This window comes from Macrotis lagotis, chromosome X (genome assembly GCF_037893015.1).
Source record: "Macrotis lagotis isolate mMagLag1 chromosome X, bilby.v1.9.chrom.fasta, whole genome shotgun sequence".
Lineage (NCBI taxonomy): Eukaryota > Metazoa > Chordata > Mammalia > Peramelemorphia > Peramelidae > Macrotis > Macrotis lagotis.
In genome coordinates, this window is record NC_133666.1 from 266,968,000 (window position 1) to 266,994,602 (window position 26,603).

At 36.1% G+C, this 26,603-nt stretch overlaps 1 protein-coding gene across 1 annotated transcript in view; it reads right to left on the reverse strand.

Annotated features, from left to right (window-relative positions):
* MAP3K1 (mitogen-activated protein kinase kinase kinase 1) overlaps nt 1-26,337 on the reverse strand; it is a 95,480-nt gene extending 69,143 nt beyond the window's left edge. Inside the window, exon 1 of the mRNA XM_074202404.1 lies at nt 26,198-26,337. Coding sequence (XP_074058505.1) covers nt 26,198-26,313 — 116 coding nt within the window. The 5' untranslated portion in view covers nt 26,314-26,337. The remainder of the gene's footprint in view (nt 1-26,197) is intronic.
* Between the last annotated feature and the right edge of the window lie 266 nt (nt 26,338-26,603).

The following is a 26,603-nucleotide window of genomic DNA, read 5'->3' on the forward strand; positions in this document are numbered from 1 at the left end:
ATTGTAGAACCATGGACAAGTCATTTAACCTCTGAGCCTCAGATTTCTTCTCTCAAACATGGTGCTAGTCATGATATCTATAGTACCTACCACACAGGATTTCTGTGAGGATCCAAATGACATATTGTATGAATTATTACTTTGAAGAACTTAAAGTAAAGGCAAACACTTTTAAATCAGTAGTTCCCTTGAATATATGACATATGAAATACACTATTGTATATATACTTTTTATATAAAAAGATACCCATTAGGGAGCTAGAAAAAAAAAGAATATTAAATAATTATAGATTAGATGTCAGTTTTATAAAGAGAAAAGATAGCATGATAAACATTAAGTGTAAGTTTCTGAAAATTATTGAAGAGACAGACAACTGCACTATGGTTTCAATACATATTATATTATTTTCCAGATTGATTAAGATTCCTTGAGATTTGCCTATTTTATAGTTAAAATGCAAAATTCTTCTAGCATTTTCTAGTTGAGAATTGTACTTTGTTATTGAAAAAGATCAAAATGAGATCACTATGTTTGAGACAAATTACAGTGTGTCTGATGGTGGCTGATCAGACCAATATGAGTTTGGAATGCTGTACCAGGTTGGGCACAGATAGTCCATGTGAACACCTGGGGTGGGTACTCTAAACTTATGTATGTCATGTTTCCTTTGAGCTGCTTCAATTCTCTCCTCATAGTGCAGCATCCTCACTGATGAGGGCACACCATGCTGGGCACACCTATGCCAATGTCTCCCATGCCACACAATCAATTCTAAAGTTCTTCAATGAGACTCTCAGAGTGTCCTTGTATCACTTATTCTGACCCCTTGTGAGCGTTTGCCCTGTGTAAGTTCTCCATAAAACAATTTTTTTGACAAGTATAGGTCTGGCATTCTAACAACATGTCCAGCCCATTGTAGTTGCACTCACTGTAGTAATGTTGGAATGCCAGGCAGTTTAGCTTGAGAATGGGCCTCAATGTCTGTATCTTCTCCTGCCAGGTGATCTACAGAATCTTCCTAAGACAATTTAAATGAAAGTGGTTCAGTTTCCTGACATGACGCATAGACTGTCCAGGTTTCACAGGCTTATAGCAATGAGGTCAGCACAACGGCTCTGTAGACTTTAGTTTGATAGTCAATCTAATACCCCTTTCTGTCCCACACTTTCTTTCGGAGCCTCCCAAATACTGAACTAGCTTTGGCAATGCCAGTGTCAACATCATTGTCAATGTGTACCTCCCTGGAAAGACACTGCCAAGGTAAGTGAACTAGTCCACAGTAGTCAAACTTCTCCATTTGCTGTAATCGGTGGTTCCACATATGGATGGTGTAGTGCTAGCTGATGGAGCACCTGTTTTCTTGGTGTTAATTGTTAGACCAAAATTAGCACAAGCATCAAAGAATCGTACCAACTTCTCAGCTTCAGAGGCTTCAAACAGAAGATCATGCACCAACACTCCTTTCTCTTTAGTTTTGGCTTTGTAGCCTTTTCAAGTTAAATAATTTGCCATCAGTGAGGTAGTTGACCTTGAGACCACATTCAAGGCAATTGAGAATTAGTTGAGAATTGTGCCTTATGATGTAGGCATGAAAATCTAACTGTAAATCTCATGAATTTTAGAATTAACAAAAGTTCTCTCAAAGAAATGAAAGTTAATAGTTTAAGATAAATACCTTAATCCTCAACCAATCATTGTATGTACTTAAAGACTACTGTAAATCGGACAACAAATTTTTAGCAGAAACGAAATCACAGCAGTGTAATAATAGACCAAGAAACCAAAAAGAAAAAGACTGAGAATATGCCTTAAAAATCACTAGTTTTGAATATAAAAAAGAAACATATAGACATTTCCTTTAAGATCTAATTTTATTTTTTAAAGAATTTTTTTATTTTGAGTTTTACAGTTTTCCCCCAATCTAAGTTCTAATTTTAGAAGAAATTTTTGCAGATTGATTTTTTTAAAGTATTTTTTTAAAGCATGCTAATATCAGCTATTTTAACTTGACTAAGCAAAGTGTTAAAAAAAAGTTTTAATAAAAATTTAATAAAAATATATAAGTAATACTTCTACATACCACCACTTTAAGCCAGAATTGATAATTCATTCCTACATAAATGCCAGAATGCATTCTCTTAAGGTTGGCATGTTAGTTAACTATGAACACTTAGAACTTTCTCATTCTACTATTCTTGTTTCATCTGAATCGAGTGGTAACTCAATATTGACTAGAAAATAGAAGTAATTTTTTGATACAATATTCAGGATCATGCTCTTCTCATTCACAGAGGAAGTTATATTTGTGAATAATGAAAATTACTTCAAGTTAGAAAATGTCTTGTATACAGAGCAAATGAGTCCTTACACATAGATCCTCAAAAAACCTATCTCAAATTTGAGATTCTTTACTGGCAAACACACATTCAAACCTTTTGACTAACAATCCTCTAGTAATTTATTTACTTTTTAACAGCAAGCAAACACATAAATTTAAGACAAAAGACATTTAATCAAGGAGCAGGACAAATTAAGTGACAAGAAATATTCCCTCATGGATACATGGAATACACTTTTCCATGTATCACCACATTATTCATTTAATAATGTACACATACACAGAAAGTAGACATAAATAAGAAATATGTATAGAGGGGATGTATAGTCAAGAAATATGTTTGAAATGGCATATACCAAGGACCTCAATCATTAATGCATAGCTCATCCCTTCAGAGTTTCTGATATCATCTGGTAATGTTACTATATTTTCTGAATTATGAAAAACACAACTATTAAAAACAAGATGTAGTTGACATCCATGAGCAGGATAGGAGGAAACCCACAGCTTTGTCATAGTTCTGATTTTTTTGTACAGTGCTTTTTCCTGGGCATCTTTGGTGGTCTTATGATCAATGAACTGCCTCTGGTTTTTAGTTCTTAAAAGCTCTCTGCAGAAGTCCTGTAGTTAGAAAGCCTGTCCCTGACCAGAACTGGCTGAAGTTCTTGTGAGCCAGGAGCAACCACATCCATTCAGTGATCCAACAAAAGCCAGAAGAAAAGCCCTAAGCTAAGATCTTCTGATCTTTCGAAAGGCTGATTGTGGGCTGATTGAAACCCAAAACTATTTGACTTGAAATTTCAAAAAAATTTACTTTTAAATTTCATTACAATCTCAAATGAACTCAAGGCCCCCAAAACACTTTGAAAATTCTACCTCCCTCCCCTACCACCCTCCCACATATACACAGATACACACATGTATACATACATACACCCCTCAAAAGAGCTGTGTGGGAGCATGGAATTACAGGCTCATTTACCAGCTCATTCTAAAAGACTCCTCAGTTGGTATGTGGATGAAGCTAGAAGTGAGAACAAAGGCTAGATGAAAGCAGCAGGATTTTATTATACACATCTATTATGAACAAACTCACTGATTTTGTGTGGTTGTACTATGTTCTTGCTATACCAAGCATTTCTGTCCTCCATATACATGAGATGCCAAAGAAAACAGCATAATTTTTAGGACTTCAGGTTAACTGTTTTGCTAAAGTTAGAGTAATGAAGAACAAAGAGTCCAACCAATGTATTTGTAAAAAAAAATTAATTGCAACTATTGGAGATAAATTCAGATCTGCTGTTTCTTTAAAAAAAAAAGAAAAAGAAAAATCAATTTCTGACAATGCAACAGAAATAATTTTTTGTGAAATTAAATAACTGTGAAAGTATAATTTTGAAAACTACTACAAAATGCAGGATACTGTTGCAAACCACCACTGCCATCATACATATTTACTGCCAATAGCAAAAAGGCAATTGTTAATTTCAATAATTTTGTGGACAGAGTGTTCTGAGCTAAGTTGACAAAATATGGTAATGTCAAAAGATTTAGACTGAATTATTCACCCCCCCTTTTACTTTCTGTTCTGCAAAACAGATAAATACTTTGTTACTATAAAAGTGGCACAGACTAATAAGAAAAAATATTCAGTGCAAGTCTCTTTGCTATAGCTAATTAGAAGAAAATGACTTTAGTTGGTGTAGAAATTCTCCAAATGAAGGAAAAACATATTATGGCTATTATTGCTTTACATAGGATTGCAAATAGAGTTATTAATATATAAAGAATTTTGGCATATAATATGGTAAAGTGATTTACAACTGCTGGTTCTTACATTATATACCACAAGTGAATGTTATTATTCAGTTATATCCAACTTGACCCCATTTGGAGTTTTCTTGGCAAAGATACTGGAGTGGTTTGCCATTTCTTTCTCCAGCTCATTTTACAGATGAGAAAATTGAGGCAAACAGGGCTAAGTGACATGCCTGGGGTCATATGTCTAGTAAGTGTCTCAGGTTACATTTGAACTTGGATCTTCCTGACTTCAGGCCCCGTGCTCTGTCTACTGGTCTACTCAGTTGTCCTTTAGATTTACTACTTCTTTTTTTAAATTTTTATTTATTTAAATCAATGGGTTTAAGAGTGACTTGACCAAGGTTACCAGCAAGGTCATATTTGAACTCAGGTCCTCCTGATTCCAGGACCCATGCTCTATCCACTGCACCACCTAGCTGCCCCTTGATTTATTACTTTACAAAATCAGCTTAGTAGAGGGAACTCAGCACCTCCTTTCCTCCTCCATCTCCTTGAGCCAGTCCTGTGAAGCAGACATCCTAACACATCCCAAGGAAACTGTGATCTTGCAATTTGACTCAGAGCTAACCCCTTAGGACCTTAGAGCTCTTCCATCCTCCCTGAATATAACTCTATTAAATGAGTATTTTCCTCATTAGAGGGAATTGGTGAATGATTGCTTTTTATTCATCTAGGATGTAAATAGATTGATAAAAAGTAGAAAAGAAACTCTACCTTTATTTTTGGGATTTGTTTGTTTCCTGTTTTTCAACCATCAAGTACTATGAGAATAAAACTTGTATAATGGAAAAAGGTAAAAAAAAAATTTAAGCATTTATAATATAACCAAAAAAAGTCCAAGTTTGTGTTTCATGGTAAACGTGACTAATTGAAACTTGTCATCCCATTTTTATAAAACAATATTCCTTTTCCCTCTCCTTTCTCCTCTAAGAAATGTGACATTTCTTAGATTTTACATGAGACAGAAGACCTAGGAGGCTCTAACTTTTCCTTCCCCAGCATCAGTCCTGCTACTTATAAGCCTAATGCCTCTCTCTTATATTTCAGGCATATGTGTAGCTCTGTTTTTCCATTCATGATACAGTTGCTAATCATCATATGGTCTGGCTGAAGAGAAGGGGCACCCTAGCCGTCGCCCTTCACGTCTGGCCCATCACATAATGGAACTGTCATTCATGCCAGTGATAGAACATCTGTTCAGAGTCACAACTTCCCTTTTCTCCTTACTTGAAGCCCCCTTCCTTCTCCTTTTCTTTACTAACTTATCCTGTGGGAAATATTTAGAGATCAATGGCTAATTTCTAAATCAATTGAAACTGGAATTACAATAGTCAGTAAAGTACAGTGGAAAGAGTTTAGGACTTGTGGTCAGAAGAAATGACTATAATTCTGGCACTTTATTTCTCACAGAACTTCTATTGCTTCATTTTTTAAAATGAGTAGAATGAACTAGATGATTTTTATAGGTCTTTTCCAAACTTAAATCTTTGGACCTATTGTCCCTATAATAATTACTCCAATCTACTTAATTTTAGAGTTTGAAGAATACCAAGAGACGTATGTAGACATTGTTATTCTCATTTTTTCTTGGTCTTGTCAATGAGTGTATAGTTTAACCAAACAATCAATTCAAATAGGACAAAAATTCACTAGGAGCACATAAAGAAATATTGATATAATTCCACTAAAACTGAAAATACGTACCCAGTACCCTGGTTCCTAAAGTATATTGTGATAAATTCAAACTTTTCAGTTTCAACTGTTTTTTTTCCTTTTCCCAGCTTTACAGAATATCACACATTCAAGTTCAATTCACACTAAATTTAAGATTTCAAAGTTCCGTTTCTTTTTCAGGTGATTACAAGCTTGTGAGAAACAAAGAGCTTGGCTTGAGGGCTTCCTTCAACTAAAATCCTATCTTGATACCCCCTCTTCCTCTCCTATTATGGATTCCCTTTGCCTGTAAATTTCTTTACATCTAATTTAAATTAATTTTGATTTCGACTGTATATATGTAAATGTTGCTCCTTCCTTCCCAAAAGAGTGTAAACTTCTTTTTTGGTAAATTTTTCTCGTTTTTGCCTTTGTGCTTAACACAATACCTGACTCCTAGAATTTGGTTAATATATTCTTGTTGAACTAATAAATGTAAACAAAAAGGGCCTGCTCTTTTTAGAATTAGAAAAAAAATTCTTTTTTAAGCCCCAGAATATTTATAACTCAAAAGTAGCAAGAGAAATGTTAATCATAATTTATCCTCTCCCCATAAATATTGAAGTAATTCTAATAAAAGCTCCAACCCTAAAGAAAAAAATTCTCTGAAAATTTGAATGCCAAAAAAATGTATTTACACGAGTCCTTGTTCTATATCCTTGAAGATCATCTCTCTTATCGCTATCCTGTCAGAGCTGTACCAACTTTGGTCCTCAATAGAGTAAGGTCCAGTGGAGACAGTTAACACCTCCAAATAGAATATAAAAAATGTTGAAACAATAAATATTTGCTAGACAGCAATAATTTACAGGACAAAAACTTCTTAGCTTCTAACTTTGGAAAACTTGATTGGTGAAATGGAGTTTCTTATTATAAAACATTCACTTCTTATTAACCTTTAGTCCTTGAAATTTAATTGTCAAAATTCAAAATTAGAGGAAGCATTAATTCTGGTTCATTTTATCATCTGAAATATAACTAGTAACTGTCAGGTTTAAATCAAAAGAAAAATGAAGAAATAGACTACATCAGACAAACATTGTTTTCTTTCTAACACCTTTGTTTCCCCTCCACATCATTTATAAATTTCCTTTTGTGTTTCTTTATTTCCTTTATAAAATTAAATTATTAAGTTCTTTAACTTTTCTTTCATTCACTTTGATTAAAACAAAACAGTCCTTTGGACTGGCTGAATCAATAATTTTCTTGTGATTGCCAACCCAAATAATTCTTGATTTTTTTCAAGTTGCCATAGGTATGTGTCCTAATAGTGATACATATATCTCAAGTTGGATAGGGAGGGGTTAATTTCAGGAAGTCTGTAAACTTGGATAGGGGCAAGGGGAGGGAAAATGCATCTTTATTTCAACATATTGGTTTTCTTTGTAATCTTAAATATACACAGTTAAAAACGTTCTGAGAAGAGCTCATAGATTCACCAGATTGCAAAGAGAGTCAATGACACATACAAAAACCTTAAGAATGCATTATCTAGTACCAAGGCAAATAAAGGTCACTCATTGACAGCAACTGTGCTTGCAAATAATCCCCAGAACTAATATCCAGGAAAAAGTGCTTTGTTCATATTCTTCTCCACTATGGATGTCCTCCATAGCACTTATCTACATTTTGTCCATCCTTCAAAGCCTAGTTCAAGATTTAGGTTTTCCTGAAGTCTTTGTTGATGACTTCAACCCACTTTTATCTCTCTTTTTCTGACTTCTTTGGCATTTATTTTTGATATCACACAATACATCTTTATATTCCTTTTTTGTTCTGTACTTTGTCTGTATTACACAAATTATGTCTTTATCATATCACTATATAACATGTAGATGTTTATATATGCATTTCTATTTTGTTTACTAATTCTTTTATGTCCTTAATTAGACTTAGAATTAATAATTCTTAAATAGAATTAAGGATCTAATTCTTAATTAAAATTAGAAAATTCTACTGAGTAAAGGTTGTCTTATACTTTTAGACTTCATAGCATCCTGGCACTTAGTTAATACTTAATACTTACCTCACAGTCATAATTTGAGAATTTAGAGATCATCTAATCCAACTCCTTCAATCCCAGTATGAGGAAACTGAGACTTGTCTAAGGTCACATAGTAAAAGCTGGGATTTGAACACAGGTCTTTTGATTCAAAAGATTGTATATTCTCTTTCTACTTTATCAAGCTCTTCTTCAGCCCCTAGATAAAATTGGTACCCAGTTCTAGTCAACACTACTTAGTTTTATATACCCTTAGATTCAATAATATAGTAATTAGAATAAGGGATGAAGGGTTTCTTTATTGCTACTCTGACATTGATATCTCTTTACCCATCATTAAGTCAATCAAAAAGCTAACTCTTGTCTAAAATAAAAACAGAATAACATACAGGGTTCCTTCCCATCATCACCATTTCACTTTACTTCATCAAACTATGTACAAGTGCCTTGTACAAACTATGCATATAATGCCTTGTACAACTATATATAAGGCACACTCCAAAAATCCCAACATCTGCCTTGCTTCTCACACTATAAAGTCATACACTGAATAGAGACTTCCTATCTCTATTCACATTTGTAAACTAGGTTGGCCCCCCTACATCTCAATTATTCCATCTTCTCTCTGCATTCTAGGGCTGGCCCAGAGGTGCCAGTCTGATACTATAGGAAATTCAAGTACCCTGATTGATTTATTTCCCTCCAAGATTATCAGCTGATATCTATGAGTCAGACCAAATAAACTACAGCAATAAGGGTTGATACAAGACATTCTCCCAAAGTGCTGGGATACCTTTTCCTACCAGCACATAAAAAGTCTAGGGGAAAAGATTAGTTTCTTTTGGATATATTAAATTTGAGGATTTGGGAACATATCTAGATGAACAGCATTCAGTGGAAATACAGGAATAGAGCTCATAAGAGAGGTCAGTTCTGGATACAGAATGCAGAAGTATCTTCTTAGAGCTGACAATTGCAGACATCACAAATGATCATACCCCAAAAAGAAAGTTAGAAAATAAGAGATTCCCAAGGATAAAACCCTGGGGTGGAAACCCAGCCCCTAAAAGATAAGAAGGGAAATTGAGAAGGATTAATTAATTTGATAGGAGAACCAATGTGATAGATAGAAACCAAGGGACCAAAAAGTATCAAGGAAGGTGATATAGAAAAGTCAGATACTTCAGAGAGGTCAAGGAAGATGAGGCCTAACTAATATGGAAATGTTTTACATAATCACACATGAGAAACTGTTTATCATCTTGAGGAAGGGTGAGGGATAGGATTTGGAAATCAAAACATTTTTTAAAAAAAGGTTAAAAATTGTTTTAATATGTAATTAGGGAAAATAAAATATTATAAATATAAAAAAAGAAAAAAGAAAGGGAGAAGACAAGGAAATAAGCATAAATTAAGCATCTACAAGGTTCAGAGACACTTTCCTAAGCTTTTTTTTTTTTTTTTTTAGATTTTTTTGCAAGGCAAATGGGGTTAAGTGGCTTGCCCAAGGCCACACAGCTAAGTGTCTGAGACCGGATTTGAACCCAGGTACTCCTGACTTCAGGGCAGGTGCTTTATCCACTGTGCCACCTAGCCGCCACCTAAGTGTTTTTTACAAACATGATCTTGTTTGATCCTCTCCACAACCCTGTGAGGTAGCTTCTATTATTATCCCCATTTTTATAGTTGGGGAAATTGAGAGGAAGGAGATGGCATGATTTTTTTCAAGCATGGAACTGTCTGAGGCTAGATTTGAATTCAAATCTTCCTGGCTCCAGACCCAGCTCTTTATCCCCGAAGCCACTTTGCTGTCTCGGGGAATTGGAGTAGGTAAGACAGGAGGGATAGAGTCAATGAAGAAGAGGTTGAAGCTGAGGGAGGGAATGAGCATGGGAGTGAGGCACCTTCCTGGAAACAGGAACAAATGAGAGTGGAGTGGAACACAAAATCGGCAGGTCGGTGGTGCAGTGAATAGAGTGCTGGGTCTGAAGTCAGGAAGACTGTTCTTCCTGACTTCAAACTGGCTTCTGATACTAACCAACTGTATGACCCTGGGCAAGTCACTTAACCCTGTTTTCCTCAGTTCCTCATCTGTAAAATTGTCTGAAGAAGGACATGACAAATCACTCTGGTATCTTTGCAAAGAAAACTCCAAATGAAGTCATGAAGAGTTGAACATAACTGAAAACAAATGAACTATCAACAAAGATTGTGGACTAGAGCTCAGGTTTCAGGAGAGAAGGTTTGGTTATTAAAACAGGCAATTCCAAGGTCAGTTGTTGATCTTCAAGAGAACAGTTTCAGTAGCATGATGGGGATAAAAACCAGATTATGGAATGTGAGTAATGAAAGGAATGAGTATTTCTCAGCATATTACTGTTCTAAAGTCCAGGTTTTATGACCTATGTCACATTGACACTGTGAGGAGCAAGACGTGACTATTGAGAGTGATCTTCAGGACTCCAAGTCAATGGTAGCTTAGACATAGGCCTATCTGGAAATCATACCTTATCTGAACATGAACTGGGTGGGACAAATATTATGTAAGAAATAAACTAAGTTGTGTGTCAATTCCTCCAGGGACCAAGGTGGGATGGGAGATAATATACCAGTGAGGTATGGGAGGGGGAAATATTTGAATGTTTGTTTTGTTCCTTTCTCCCAAGTAAATATACTTTCATAAAAAGCTGATTGATGTTAAGAGGTAAAATGGAAATGGTCCTCTTATACAGCCAGGAGGAATTTGAGGCAATGTCAATAAATAAAAAATATCTCAAGTCTCCCAGGATCCTCTGGAACCCTGAAGAGAGATACAATTCACCTAAGATTTTGAGAATGAGGAAAATATACATGTTACACATAGTCTAAGGGCAAGAGAAGTTCCAAGTTCCCCATTCCATCTACACCAGGGGTGGAGAAGGGAATCTTTTTCTTGCCAAGGATCATTTGAATATTTAAATATTATTTGCTAGTCATACAAAATTATCAACTTAAAAATTAACCTACTATATTTAGTCAAACATTTAGTTAACTCCCCTCTAAAAAGCTCCTAGATTTATTGAATTTTGATTCTCACCTGCAATTGTGGTGGCAGGGCCAGACCAAATGATTTTGCAAGCTTTATATGGCCAGCATATTGTGCATCCCTGTCCCTGTCCTACAGGCTCACAGTAGCTCCTCTTACTTGCTCCAACTCTAGCTAGACAGAAGAGTCAGGCCTTGACTGGGTAGTGTTAGGTCCAGTTCTGGGTCAACTGATAATCAAAGTGCTTCTATTTTTCTTAATCAAATAGTCAGACTGGAAACTCTATATACATATGTCCATGTCCCTGTTGGAAGTATATCATACTGGACATGCTTATAAAGAGTATCTCATTGACCCAAGCCCTTTCCCTGGTTCCACATAGCATAGTGTCTCACACATACTCATTGAACATCAGTCATTGCTCCAAACATAAGAAAGAGACCACCAAGAAGTTTGCATTTTGAAATGAAAAAGTAACATTTTGAAAATATAAAGGACTATAGTTCAAGTACACTTAACAAATTAATTGATTTAAAACCATAAACAGATAAATAGGCATAACCTTATTTTTTGTCACTAATTGTGCATTCTTTAGTTTGAACTGTTTATAGGATGATCTCTGTAGCAATGGTTGAGGAAGGCATCTGAACAATCTTATTATTTTAGTAGTTGCATCATACCAAAGACAACAAAAGCAGTCCTGAAGTTAAAGAGTACAGCTCTTTCAAATGGGACTCATCTTGCATATTCAGAAGGTCGGAGGTCTAAATTCCACTGATGTCTTAAATTCTAGGCTTGTTGCAGAGGATAGGAAAGTGTGAATGAAAATTGAATGTTAGGTTGGAACTTTGTATTACTATTTAATGGACAGTCACTGTGACAGATTTGGATCTGGGCTCTAAAACCAGTTCAGAAACTTCAACTATGCAAATCCTTTCATTTTTCCCCCTTGAGTACTCTAGATCCAAAAATTCTGGATTGTTGTAATCTGCATTTTGGTTCTTTTATTAGTCCATTCAAAAACTACATCCCTTGATGTGCAAAGTGAAGTACAAAATCCATGGATTCCTGTTTGACAATCTTATAAAGTCTACCTTATGAAATTTAAATTAAGCAAAAACTGAAGGGAACTGAATTGTCAATGATTACTCTCAGGAATGCTATGTCTTATCTGAAGGGGGTCAATAGGGGAAATATGATATATGTGACTAAAGTTAGCCATTCTGTTTTAGAATAAAGGATTAAAAGAAAATTAGAGATCATTTGAAGGAGAGGTGAAATAATGACTTGAACCATGTCACAAAATTGTACATCTGAACTTAATTTCTCTGACTCCATACCCAAGGATGCTGGAGTCTGAGGATCCTAGAAGAGCTGGAAGGGACCTTTAGAACCAGCCCCTTGTTATATAAATATCTAGGAATGAACAAGTTATTACAACCTTCCAAGAAAAGACCATAAGGCTTTGCTTGACTCCTATTCCCTTTATATAAAGGGTATGTGAAGATTTGAGGTGAAGATCCCAAAGATCCTATCTCCAGTCTTCCCCTGGGGCTCCAAATCACATTTCTGAAGCTCTTAGAGACTTCTGGAAAGATTGGTTAGCCCTTATCTAATTCTAAATCCAGCTAATAAGCTTTTTCAATCTTGACTGAGACTAACTTCTTAATTTTTTCCTGTCAGCTTCTAAGCATGAATCTCAGCAATGACTGGGATGAAATTTGATATGTTTTTATTATCCTACATTTAAAAGCTTTTTATGTGTACATGTAGATATATGTATATATGCACAAATATGCTTGCATTTATATGTGTATTTGTGAATATATGTACATATACTTATATACATAGATATTTGTCTAAATTGTGATTTCTCTGGAATAGGATAACTCCTGAAAAGGAAAACTTCAAAGACTATCAGTAATTGCAATTTAATAGTGTTAAAGAATCCCATAAGTAAGTTAAATAATTTACCTAGGGTCACACATGTAGAAGGACTAAAGTCCATATCTTCAGGATTCTGAAGATAGATTTTCTCTAATAGGCCATACATGTAATCAAGGGGTTATAAATTCAGCTGTGGGAGATTACTGTAAATAACAATTTTGTACTTCTCTCACTTTTTAAAGAATACTTTTATATAGCATCACATCATAAACAATGTACAAACTTTCAAAATATCTACGAGTTCATTATTTTGTATAATGTTCTTTATAATTGGGGACTCAGTTTTTTAAACTTTATTATAACCTATGAGGTGAGTTGAAGCAGCATAGATGATTTGTCCCAAGAGCAAACTAGGAGGTTAACTCAAAACAAACAAACAAACAAAAAAATCTTGCCTATTTTGCCATTTCTCCTTATGGAAAAAAAAATCAATCTCTAATCTCTCTTTTTCTCTGTCTGTCTCTGTTTCTGTGTCTCTTTCTCTGCGTCTCTCCTCTCCTCCATTTCCTCCTCTCATACTGTTGAAAATGAAAAGCAGTTATTGCCAAAAAGAGTAGTAATATTTTGTTAAAATATCTTTCATCTAAGGCTCAAACTGTGAACAATATCATCAGGGCAGAGAGAGGAAACACTCCACATAAGTAAGTAAGGATGTGCTGGTAAATATTTTAATGACTGGCTCTCTAGGGGAAAAAAGTATACCAGACACATTTTTAGATCTAATGTACATAATTAGCATTTTCCTCCCACACTTTCTTAAGTTTAGCTGATCAACAAAACAATAAATCAAGCCTTTATTTGTAAATTTGCTGATTTTTGAGGTGTAAATGCTTACACTGAAAATTTAACAAACTGACTCCAACACATCCCCAATGCAAGGACATTTATAATTTTCTTGCAGTCTAGAGACTGTAGAGAGCTACTCTGAAAACTGAACAATGACAAGAGGTGACTTGCCTAGGGTGACACAGTTATTGTGGGAAAGATGAGACTTAAACACAGATCTTTGTGGCTGTGAGGCTAGCTCTAACTGTCTCTCCTTTCCTCTTCTAACATGGAGGAAAAGCAATGCAGAGGAAATTCCAACCTAACCACAGTTACATAGTAATTCAAGATTACCTTGTACAGAATAGCCAATAAAATGCTATTTGTTTATTAACTCAACTATGCTTACCCACTGATGTTGTTTTGACTAAAAGGAATCCAGTTAATTGGGACTTTGACATATAAGAGAGTTGGGGTGGTTAGGGAGATGTAATGGAGCTCCCATGAAAGACAAGAACTATCATAGGTTTCTCTTCTATGTCCACTGCCTGCTGCATTTTTCATAACTGAAGCTGCTCTCTAGTACCTGGAATGAAGAGTACTTTCTGGGTATCATATTTTTGCTAATTAGCAATTTTAGTATACAGAGTAGATTGCAGTGATCACCCAGACTATTGATCAGCATGGGGCCAAAAGTACCCTCCCATCATCCACAGTTTTATAGCTAAAAAAAAAAAAGAATAAAAAGGCAGGAGGGGTTTTGGAAACTGGGTGTTTGCCATCTAAGTCCATAAAAAAATCCTCTTTCCACTAAAAATAATCCAAGGCAATGGCCAATTGACAAGTGACATATCTCTTAATAAGACAAAACCATCACAAGGAGGTTGATGATTAAAATATCCTTTAAAATGACATTGGGATCAATTTAGATAGATGATATATGTATATGTATTAGTATATGTTTCTATGTAAAAATACATATAGTCTTCAAAATACAAATATATGTATTACTATGAATAATGAATCACTTGAAGTGATGAAATTATTTTAATTCACATTGCATATTTCCATTGGCCTGAAACCAAAGACCACATCTTAGACAATTATAACCTTGAATAGTTTAAATTTTAGTAATAGAGTACTTCAGGGGATTCATTATTTACATTAATCAAGACTTAACTGTACAATGACAAATGATGATATAAGCATAAAAGAATGAAGGAAACAGTTAACTTTTTAAAGTGTATTTTTGTTATTTGGCTTATCTAGACTTGGATCAGAGATGATCCCTTACAGTTTCTAAAGAAAGTGACCAATATTAGATTCAATTCAATAAGCATCTACTACATTCAAGGTAATAGGGATCATAGGCTTCTGAGTTGGAAGGGGGTCTTAAAAGTCATCTAGACCAACCCCTACATTTTATAAAAGAGGAGACTAAGGCCCAGGAAGATGAGATAATGTACCCAAATGCACAGAAGCAACAAGTGGATGAGCCATACAGGTCCTTTTTTCAATGCATCTTACCTCTTCTCATCCAAACAAAAGACAAGCTTTACCTTCCAGTAATTTATATTTCACTAGAGGAATATGACATTTAACTGTTTTGATGCTGAAAAAAAATTTCTTTTGTCTCAGTGCTGAATATTTTGTGCCAAATTTGGCTCAAAATATGAATTTTACAAGGGATCAATTATAATTGTAGTTTATATTACTTTTTACCAACTAGCCTATAAGTGAACCAAAAACAAATAAATACCAAATAAAACTTGCAGAAAACGTATTTTTTCAACATAGCACGATCCCATACCAAAAGAGTTAAACAGAAATGTAATTATAAAATAATTTCAGGAGAAGATATGATGAGGAGTTTGCAATTTTATCAAGAGGCAATAGGGAGAAATTACAGATTGTTGAGCAGAGAAACTGTTTTGGGAAAATTATTTTGAAAGTTCTCTAGAGTCTGGACTGTAGAAAAGAATGACTAGGATTAGGGTAATCAAATAGAATGCTCTTGCAATAGTATAGTACTTAGCACAATGTCTGTCAAATAGTAGGTCTTTTATACATGTTTATTGATTGATTATATAGGTGAAAAATGATAAGGGATTGAGCCAAGGCATAGGAAGTAAAAAAAAGAAAACCACAAAAAAAACGGCAAAGTGTTGCTCTTTATTGACTGTGGGGAGAAAAAGAGAATGACTAGCTTAAGATGACTGAAGTTTTGAAATTGGATGACTAACAGGATAATGGAGAAGATGGTAAACCACTCCTGTATTTTTGCAAAGAAAACCCTAATGGAGTCACAAAGAGTTTAACACAACAGAAACAGAAGTCCCCCCCCCCCCCCTTAGAATAGTCTTATTATTATTGAAGAAGAGGAGATTAGCTCTCTCTCCCTTCCTTTCTGAAGGGTAGTGGAAACACTGCATGGGATAAGAGAAAGAACAAGATTGTGAGTCAAGAGACACATCAGGCAAGTGGCTTTCCTTCTCAGGCACTTCTATAAAGGGAGTCTTCTCTCCTAGGAGATCAGGCTATAAAGTTTCTATGAAAGTAAACTGTAAACTATTTAGCACTTTACAATCATTAGGTTCTGATTATTTTAGGTTCAGTAGGAAGACACCTGCTCAAGGACTAAGCAAGGGAGCACTGGGGAGGTGAAGCTCTTCAGATCTTTCTTCTCTTGAAAAAAAGGTCTGATATAGTTATATTGAGGATCTGTAGCATACTTATACTCTGTAGGCTTGGAGCTGAGACCTTTCTTCACAGAGTGGTCCCAGATACAGAACTGGTTGACTATGGGGATTGACAGTCTTGGGGAGTTAGATTTTGAAGTGAATTAGAGCACCAGCCCTGGAGTCAGGAGAGCCTAAGGTCAGATCTGGCCTTGGACATTTACAAGCTATGTGACCCTAGACAAGTTGCTTAATCCTGTTTACCTCAGTGTCCTCATTTGTAAAATGAGCTGGAGAAGAAGATGGTAAACCACTCCTGTATTTTTACAAAGAAAAGCCCAATGGGGTCACAAAGAATTTAACACAAATGAAAAATGATCAAACAAAAGCAAAAATGCATAGCCTTGGAACTTTTCCTGTATATATCATTCATTGGTCAAAGGAGAGGCTGCAAGTAGGAAGGATTCATCCTGTAACACTCCACTGACCAGAACTGCCCAAGGCCCTGGCTACCACCATTTTTCAGCCAGAAAAAGACAATTTATTCTCCAGATTTTGTCTCCTGATAATGTGGGGTAGACACTGTAGTGTTTCTATGGCTACAGTCAGGTCAGTGTTCACTTTTTTTCACTTGGAAACACTGTCTGATCTCATAGGCCAAGATCTCCCCCTCCCTTCTCCCTCAATGCAACTGTCATGAACAGCAACAGTGACTATCTTAAGACACTTCTCAGGACAGCTAGGTTAGAGCACCAGCCCTGGAGTCAGGAGGACCTGAGTTCAAAAATGGCCTCCGACACTTAATAATTACCTAGCTGTGTGACCTTGGGCAAGTCACTTATCTACCTTGCAAAAACCAAAAAAAAAAAAAGACACTTCTCCAGGACTCTGACTCCTTTAGCCAATTTACGTAAATGTCAACTAATCTGGTCTGTGTCCACTCTGATTAGAATGGTCTCCAGCTATATCCATAAGGTCAGTATCAGAGGTGAACATCTTTCTAGACCGTGAAAGCAAAATAACCCTACAGTGGATATCCCAAGAGACCTCTCTCCAGAAAGCCTTGTTCATGGCATTCTTTTTCATTTTTTTTTGGGGGGGGGTGGCAGGGGGAGGGAGCTTCTTCAGCTGCACATGAAGGAATGATCTTTACCTTCTGTTGGATCAAGGGGCTCACAGCCATGTTTCCTGGCCTGAAATGTTGCTAGCTCCTTTGAGGAACTTTTGGAATCAAATAAAACCTTTTAGCAATATTGCTTTGAATAAACCCCCTAAATAACCTTGCAAAAAACAAATCAAAACAGAACTTACTTTGCTAATTTATAACTAAACAGTTAAGGAGTGTCTTCCTTGTATTTTCCTTTTATAGAAATGATAGACTGGTGGCTAATCTAAATTTCAAGCACAGAGAGAAAGGATAATGTCAGTTTTGGACATCTCTCTTAAGCATTACTCTTCCCTAGCAACTCTTTCCTCATTTTTTCCATCTTGACCCTTATTGAATCAGTTTGACTTTACATTCTCTTTTTCTCTCGAGTCTCCTTCTCATTTCACCAATTATATCCTACCATGCCTCAACCTTGGTTTGGCCACACCTACCATCCACCATATTTGTCATTGTATCAACCCATAGGCTACCACTTAGGTAATGCAGATGCTTAGAAATGTTTGATGAATGAATAAATGAAATAACATAATGAGTGTACAAGTAATGGTAAAATCTAAAGGGACATACACATGCAAAGTATTATAAAGTATTAACAACCTGTGTTTCTAAGAATCCTAAATTCTATTGGAAGGAAGGTAGATTTGGGTGAAATAGTTAAGTAGGTCTCTAGTCTATTATCTCTCTTTCCATAGTGCCAGTGTGTCATTTGAAAAAATTAACAACACCTTTCATAATTTTTGAAAAGGAACCATCTCTTTAGTCTCTTCTTCTACCTGCATAAGATTGCAGAATGTACAGGCAACATTTGGTAATTAAAAAGAAAACCCATTACTGCAATCCTTAAATAAGGCACACACAAGGCATGTCCTTTTGAGAATGCTCTCTGTCTACTCTGTACCCTGTCTGCACCATGGGTGAAGCCAATGTCAAACTTTGCAAGGTCTTGGGGGATTCTGTGGCATATTTTGCCAAATTTCTTGTAAACTTCACAAAATGTTGCAGATACTTCAACAGAAGGAGCTTGAGCTGCAATGCATAAAGCCATAAGCCTTTGCAAAGTAAATCAGTGATCATTTTGCTCAGCCTTATGCGACAGAACAGTTGTTAATGCATAATCTTTTTTTGGCATTCACTTTATTGAAACATTCTAAGTCTTGTGAATCATACAAAAAATATTTACTATAGGAGGCAGTCCCTGACTTTGCTTGTTTGCATGATTCATTTTTAGATAATCTTGTAAAATGTCAGTGTAAAAAACTGAAGACACCACCATAACAGCAACTGCTAAGTTGTAAAATTGGAAAGGCAAACTTCTTTTGGAATGTTATTTAAGGGGGGTTATTCAGAGCAATATTACTAAAAGGTTCTGTTTCCCATATGCACATTGCAACTCTTACCATCTGTGGGACTTTGGGGAAATCACTTAACCTCTCTAGACTTGGTTTATCTATCTGTAAAAATAAAGAGATTGGATTATATGGTCTCTGGGGTATCTTCCAACTATATATTTCTGATCTAATTCTGGACTTGAAATCAGGAAACCTAAGCTGTATTCTCATCTCTGATGCTTCCTAACTCTGTGATTGTGAACAGACCACTTTGCTTTCCTGACCACTGGTTTTGTAATCTTCACACTCAGCAGCATTATCTCAACTCCTAATACTGAGTGAGTTCCCAGAGCAAGGCTTTGATATCTCCTGAGAGCTCTAGGATTAGCCTTGAGGGGTTGGGGAGTTGTTTTTCTAATTCAATAGCTCCCATGCACCAATCACTTTGCTTTTCCCCAAGATTATCTGTTAATATCTATTTGTCAGCCAGACTTAATTAGCTTTTAGAAAAGACTATTTATTAAGTTGGTATATTAAGAACAATTAGTACAAACTCTCTTCTCCCTCCTCAAAGACTGTAACATACTCTTTCATTTGCACATACAGAATCTAGGGGAAAGTGGGTTCAAACTTAGAGAGAATATTTGGCAAATAGAGTAACTCAAAGTCCCTTATTGCCAGAAGCCCTTATTTTTCTCTCTTTGGGGGGAAAAAAAAGACCTGGAATAGCATTTCTCCTGGGCAGTTTGTCGAGTCATCAAGCTACTTCCTTCTTTTCTTCCAAACTCTCCTGGGCTCCTGATGCAGATCCCATGGCCAGCTGCCAATGCCTCAGGGATACTTCCAGAAAGTCCAGATCCTCCAACCTTGGGGTTGTAAGGATAGGGAGGAGGCTAAGACTCAATTGTTCTCTCCTCCCTTCTCCCTCCCCCATCCTCCCTCAAGTGATTCCTTCTCAGGAATATGGCAGGAATAAAGGGACACTGACTCTGATTCTGACTCAACATTTGCTCAGAAACTATGCTTGAGTCTCTGATTCCTGTTAGTTCATACTGGTCCCAGGTGACATGATCAAATCCTTCAGCCAATATGAACTGAATTCTTAGGGAAGTGTCCATATCTTGCTCTTATCTAGTGAACAGTTGAGATGTATTCTCACCTGATGAAAACATTAGGACTAGGTGGGTTCTGTTGATTTGGACTGTGTGTGTAAAATGAAAGAAATATTTTAAACTTTATTCTCATGGATCTGATGCATAGAAAACCTGTTGTAAATTTTAGCCCCTACAGAAATACCATCTTTGCTATTACTGCTGTTGCTGAAATCTTTCTGAGTTAGCCATTAAATTACTTTGCATTCATTATCCCCACCTAACTTCTCACTTGATTGAGAATGCTGAAATAAATCATGGCAGGTAAAAAGGAAAATCTTATTTGTTAGAATTCTCATGTTTCTTATAGCACAGCATATCACAATCTGATACCACAACTTATTCAGCCATTTCCCAATTGAAGGGCATCACTGCAGTCTCTAGTTTTTTGCCATCACAAAGAGAGATGCTAGAAACATTTTAGAACAGATAAGTTCTTTTCCTTTTTCCCTAATCATCTTTGGAAATATGCCAATAGACCTAACAGTGGTAGCCATCTCTAGGGCAGAGTGGCAGGGGTGGGGGGAGGGAAAGGGAAGAAAAAAAGAAAATTTACACGATAAGTTTATTATATATTTTAAAGTTTATATATTAAAAAGCAAGTTGTATATAACAGATTTGCAGTTTCATGTGCAATCATCTTTTTAAAATTTATTCTATATATGCTTGTTTTATTCCATGGATTCAAAATGAAATTAAAAAAAGAATTAGTTTATGTTCATTTCCTAGGTTTGGTTGAGCTCCTATAAGCTCTTTGAAAAACAAAGGATAAGATTTCAGAAGGTTATGTTCCACTCTCATTGACTGGAAAAGTAATGTACTAAAGGAGAGAGGACAGCTTTGGGAGGTCAGGTGAAAAGAAAACAGCTTCAGCAGAAACTAAATTCAGCTTGAAATGAGCTTCCCCCCACTAGTTAGAACAGGTGAATTTGCTTTTGTTTTTGTATTCAAAGTCACTTTGGGTCTTTTCCTGGCCTTGTTTAACTTTAGAATTCATGATTTATGTGAAATCTAAATCAAAAGCAGTTATCTTGACCTGCAAATATGAAGTCTGAGCTGACTCATTCCCAGACTCCAAACAAGTCACCACACCTCTCTTCCTCAGTTTCTCTATCTATTCAATTAGAATAAATTGTAATCCACTGGCATCCAGAACTCCATGGTAAGGAAGTATCTTCTCTGCAGCCCTAAGTCTGGAGAGTTACCTAGAGGTCTTAGAGGTTGAGCTACTTGATCAGGGTCACAGAGCCAGTCTGAGGTAGGGCTTTTTTATCTAGGGCCAGCTCTCTATCCATACCAACAAACAACTTTCATAAGGTTAATAAAACCTCCAAAAGTTACTGTGTTAATGAATGCTCAGAAAGCATTTCTAAAGCCAGAATATACTGCTTATTATGTTTGGTGAATTTATTTGCTTGATTTTTTGACAAATGCTTCTTTTGGGTTTTTTTTTTTGGTAAGGCAATGGGGTTAAGTGGTTTACCCAAGGCCACACAGCTAGGTAATTATTAAGTGTCTGAGGTCTGATTTGAATTCAGGTACTCCTGACTCCAGGGCCAGTGCTCTATCCACTGTACCACCTAGCCATCCCTTCCCAAATTTTTTTTAATGGAAGAAATAAGCCTCATCTTATCCCTCCAAAAAATGTATTATTATTTAGTCTTCTGGGAAAGTATGGGAGATTCATTTGCAAATGAAACAATTATATTTTACTGGTTAGCTATCCATGCTTATAATAGTTCTCTTCCTAATGGAAACGTGAAAAGAACAAAGTTGTGTTCTCATGTATTTCTTTGTTCTTTACTTTTGATGATCTAAATTGTTTCTCTCCCTCAGACAAAGCACAAGAATGTTGAGAGCATGAACTCTAAGCTCTGGCAACTTTCCTTATATGGATATTCCTTCTGGTAACTTCCTGACTCAGGAAGTTTCCTGGACTGAACTTTATTCTTTTATCTTGTAATTTTTTTCAAGAATTCTGCAGATAGGCTGCATTTCAAGAATGTATAGCTTGGAAGCATTTATACTCAATCAATTAATCAACAAGTCCTTAATGAATTTAAAAACCAGTAACTGGAGGAAACAAAAAGGCGCAAGACAGAGCCCATGTCAGCTATCCTCTCTCTGTCCTCCCTTCTCTCCCACACCACCCCTCCAGTTATATCTGACATATTCTTTCCAAAAGCACCTTTCAAATGAATGGATTTGCATTCCATTCCATAGTACATTTCTATATCTATAGTGTAGATCAGTTATTTATTTATATATTTAAGCTTTAACAGTCATTCAGATTTCAATGAGAAAACCTATTTTAAAACTAAAAAGAAGAAAAGATTTCATTATCTTTCAGAATTATTAATCAGGTTTACAACTCTGATTCTAAAAGTCCCAAAATAGAAAGTGTAATACTCAACCTTTTTGGTTTTAGGTACTTTTATGCAGTTAAAAATTCCCCTCCTCCCCCAAAGGAGCTTTTGTTTATTGGCTTAAAATTATTGATGTTAGAAATGAAAACATCTTAATATTTTTATGAAAATAGCTTTGATCTCGAAGAACTCCTGAAAGGGTCTTGGGGACCTTCAGGGGAGCCCAGCTAGAACTAGAGGAATGTAAGATGCTCTTTATAGATTTCAGTTATATAGAACCCTGAAATGTTTATGGGACCTCAAAGTGACCTCAGAGATTCAACCCTTTAATTTTTTAAATGAGTTAACAGAATCTCAGTGAGGTTAAATGACCTTCCTAGGGTCACACAGCTAGTGTGACAGAACCAAGATTTAAACTTATAATAAGATAAAAAGCTAAATCCTGTTATAGAGCAATGGTTCCCAGTTTGGAGAACCTCATATTGCTGTGGCAGGAAATGTGAAAAAAAGAGGAAGTGGGGAGAAGAATTCTTGCAAAGGGACAGAGAATTAATATGTGTACCAAGCATTTTCATGTGGTTGTTTTTTTAACCCATTACAAAGCTTACAACCTGATTTGGTATGATAAATACTACCAGTATTACTACTATACTAATAATACTAAATGACACTAAATCAACCAAATATTTTCTAGACTGAATGAATAATATGAATTGCAATATGTATTTTTCAAATATATGTAAATGTTAATTAATATAATATAAATTCATTTAGAAGCATTGAAGAATTCATATTTTTATCATTATATTTTTCTCAATCTGCAGATACTACTCTGTGAAGTGCTAATTATTTTTAGAATTATAAAGGGGAATTTATCCCCCCAAAAATATTGGGATTCATTGTCCTAGAGACCAAATCAAATGTTCTTTTTGCCATATGGCATAAACTTTTTTTTAGCCAAACAAGTCTGTTATAATGGGAAAAGTAGTTTGATCCTTATGGTAGGGATGAGGGAAGGAGGTGAAAAGCAAGGTGAAGAAAGAAAACATATATCATTTATTTTGTTGCCAACCTCTAGAAATAAGTAAATAAGTATTTATTAAGGCATTACTATGTGTTACAAACTGTAAAAAGTTGTTGTTTGTTGTTTGTCCTTCATTTTCAAAGACATCAGGGAGGTGACAATTGAATTGGCTTTAAGTAAGTGGATGCTTTGCTAAGTCACCAGCCTCACTTTCTCCTCTGGAGCCATCTGGATCCAGTGGACAGATATGAATCAGGATAACTGGAAATGGCCTTGGATGTAGTGATAGACCTTGACCTTTTAAAGTTAAGGTCTTTCCCATTGCTGATGTGTCCATAGCCCTAATAGGAACAACAGTATAACCATTAGGTTTACAACATAAAATGTGAAAGTTAGCTCAATCTAGTGATTTGTTATATCAATGACAAGTCAAAGAAAGTGTGTCTGAAAAAGGCAAAAAGAGGGCCCAGAATAATAGAGTTTGGTATTCAGCAGGAGCTGCAGCCTGGTATGAATTTCTTCTTCCACCTTTCCTTAAGCCCTCACCCTTAGTATGCAGAGCTCATGGTCTGGAACCAGTGGGGTAAACTCATTTGAATTCAGTGGAATCTAAAAGTATTCTCAATATGCTAGTGCCAAGTGAAATGGAAAAGCTGTGCCCTGGCTAGGTAGGAATATAGAAACAATAGATGTAGGGTGGTTTTCATTTGAGTGAGAATCACGGTGAGGTGGCTGAAGAACAGTTTTCCCATGTGACAGGGCTCTTAGACCTAGGAGACTGGTATAAGCTGTTGAACTTGACAGATGACTCTGACTTCTGGCAGCCCCCTGGTCCAAACTTACCTCCCCCCCCGCCCTCCCTTTAGCTGCTTTTCAGACTAACTACGATAGTTTTGCTCTCAACAGTGAAACACAAGTGAAAGATGCATTGGCAGTAAATGAGGAGTGTGAGAGGTGAGAAACTGTTTCTATATCTTTGGCTTAGGAGAAGCTCCAAGGGTGGTTCAGAAATGAGCATCTATGTCAAGAAGCAGTTAGTGCAAGGAATCAAGGGAGGGAGAAAATTGCTGGGAGGAGTGCTGTTGTTCAGTCATGTCTGATTCTTTGTGCCCCCATTTGGGATTTTCTTGGCAAAGTCACTAGAGTGTTTTGCCATTTTCTTCTCCAGCTCATTTTATAGGTGAAGAAATGGAGACAAATAGATGTGACTTGCCTAGGGTCAAACAGCTAGTAAGTGTCTGAGGCCAGATTTGAACTCAAAAAAGGAGTAGTCCTGACTCCAGACCAAATTCTCTATCCACTACTCCACCTAGATTCCAGAGAGGCTTAGTTAAAGATTTTTGTTTAATGAAGTATTTGAGTAGAGTAGAAGAGGGATATTGCTCTCTTTCTGTGGCAGGATCTCAGGTTTTATATCACTACTGGAATCCTTATTTTGTAGATGTTCCCTTGCTGTATCTGTGGACCCACATGGCAATCAGTTTAACTACTTCTTATCTTACTATGGAGTTTAAAGACTGATGAACTGATGAGAGTTATTCTCCCAGTTCTTTCTATGCCTTCATTTCTTCTGAAGTCATGATCTTTGATGTAGTTTTAGACACCCCCCTATGTCCTATACTACTGAATGTAGCCAGTGCCTCAGTTTCTGGAAAAGCCCAAGTCCTGGGGGAAGAGGGAGCTACCACTGACTAAAGATATTGATAACAGTTTCATAGAGTGTTGAACTACCTGAGGCCAAGAATATAGAATACTGTTTGTCACAACTTCGTTTCCTTTACACACTTCTCAACTCCACTTGACTCACAAAGTTCTCTTCCTAGAGGAAGGAAAAGCAAATGAAGGAGGCTGCTCAACCTTTAACCAATGTAACAGCAGATACTGACTCACTTCTGGTCTTGGAGGAAAAAGCCCTGTGTACAGGTGGACCTGATGGGGAAACCGATTTTCTGGGGCAAGTAATAATACTTCAACTCTTCAATATATTCTAATGCCAGGGAACATGTCCAAATTTGGCCAATGACAACAGTGTTGTAGCCAGCAAAAACTGGATAAAGGTAAGGGTTACATGGGGCTTTAGTCCTAGGCCTTCTGGAATTGAGTAAGGAATGAAAGTGGTAAGAATAATAAGAAAGGGTGAAAGAAAATATCTTTCCCTCCAGGTAAATCCAGCCTTTGCTTAAGCCTTCTCTATATAGAAGATCCCTTAGGTAGAAGATCAAATGAAAGAGAATAGTATGATGGAATAAGTATATAGATCAAGAATCTTAAGACTGATTTTTAGTCCCAGTTCAGTTACTGACCAACTTTGAACTTGAGGAAATAACCTTCTCTGAGCCTCTATTTCTCTACACAAGGATATGGAGTTTTAGAAGCACCACTGATTCACAATCTCAATTAAACTCTATATTATACAAACCTAAAAGCAGTTGTGGCCTTTCAAGTTGGGAAGACCTGGTTTCCTGACCAACAAATATTGGCCATATGACCCTGGATACAGTCACTTAGTTTCCCAGGGCCCTCTGGCAACTTTCTGCAACTTAAGTAGCGGGGTGGGTGTTAACCTATTTCAGTAGAGAAAGTTTCCTCATTGGAAATGTATGATAGTTATTTTTTCAAATTATTTTATATTTCATCAAATATTTCCCAGTTACATATAAATTTAACATTTTTAAACATTCATTTAAAATTTTTTGAGATCTAAATTCTCTTTCTCTCTATTGCTACCCTTCTTGCTTTAAGAAGGTGAATGAAATGATTTGCTATAGATTATATACATATGAAGTCAAGGAATGTATAATGTTAAAAAGTCATTAAGCCTTACCATATGAGAATAAATTAATGAAGATTAAAAAAGAGATGCTCCCTACCTGCTAGAAGCAACATTGAGACGCCATCTCACTGAGAAGTGGTAGCTAGGGAGCAGTCTTTTGTTCTGGGAAGTCATCAGGATAGTGAGTAAAGTCATGGGGCTGTCTGCTGACATGCCCTTTCCAGGAATTGGTTAAATTACAGTTCTCTGCAAGAGGTGGCAAGGATGGCAGGGAGGGTCACAACTTTGCCAGTATAAGCTTCCCTGTTTCCTTAGTTGGTGAAGAAAGTCCTTTTCTTGAAATGGGAGAACAAGTGACGGAAGATACTGATAAAACAGCAGATGATGACTCTCCTCGGGCTTCAGAGATGAAGTCCTGTGAATGGGTGGACCTCATAGGATAAGTGTGATTAAAACACCCTAAATCTTCAATATCTTCCGATGCCAGGAAACATGCCCAGGCT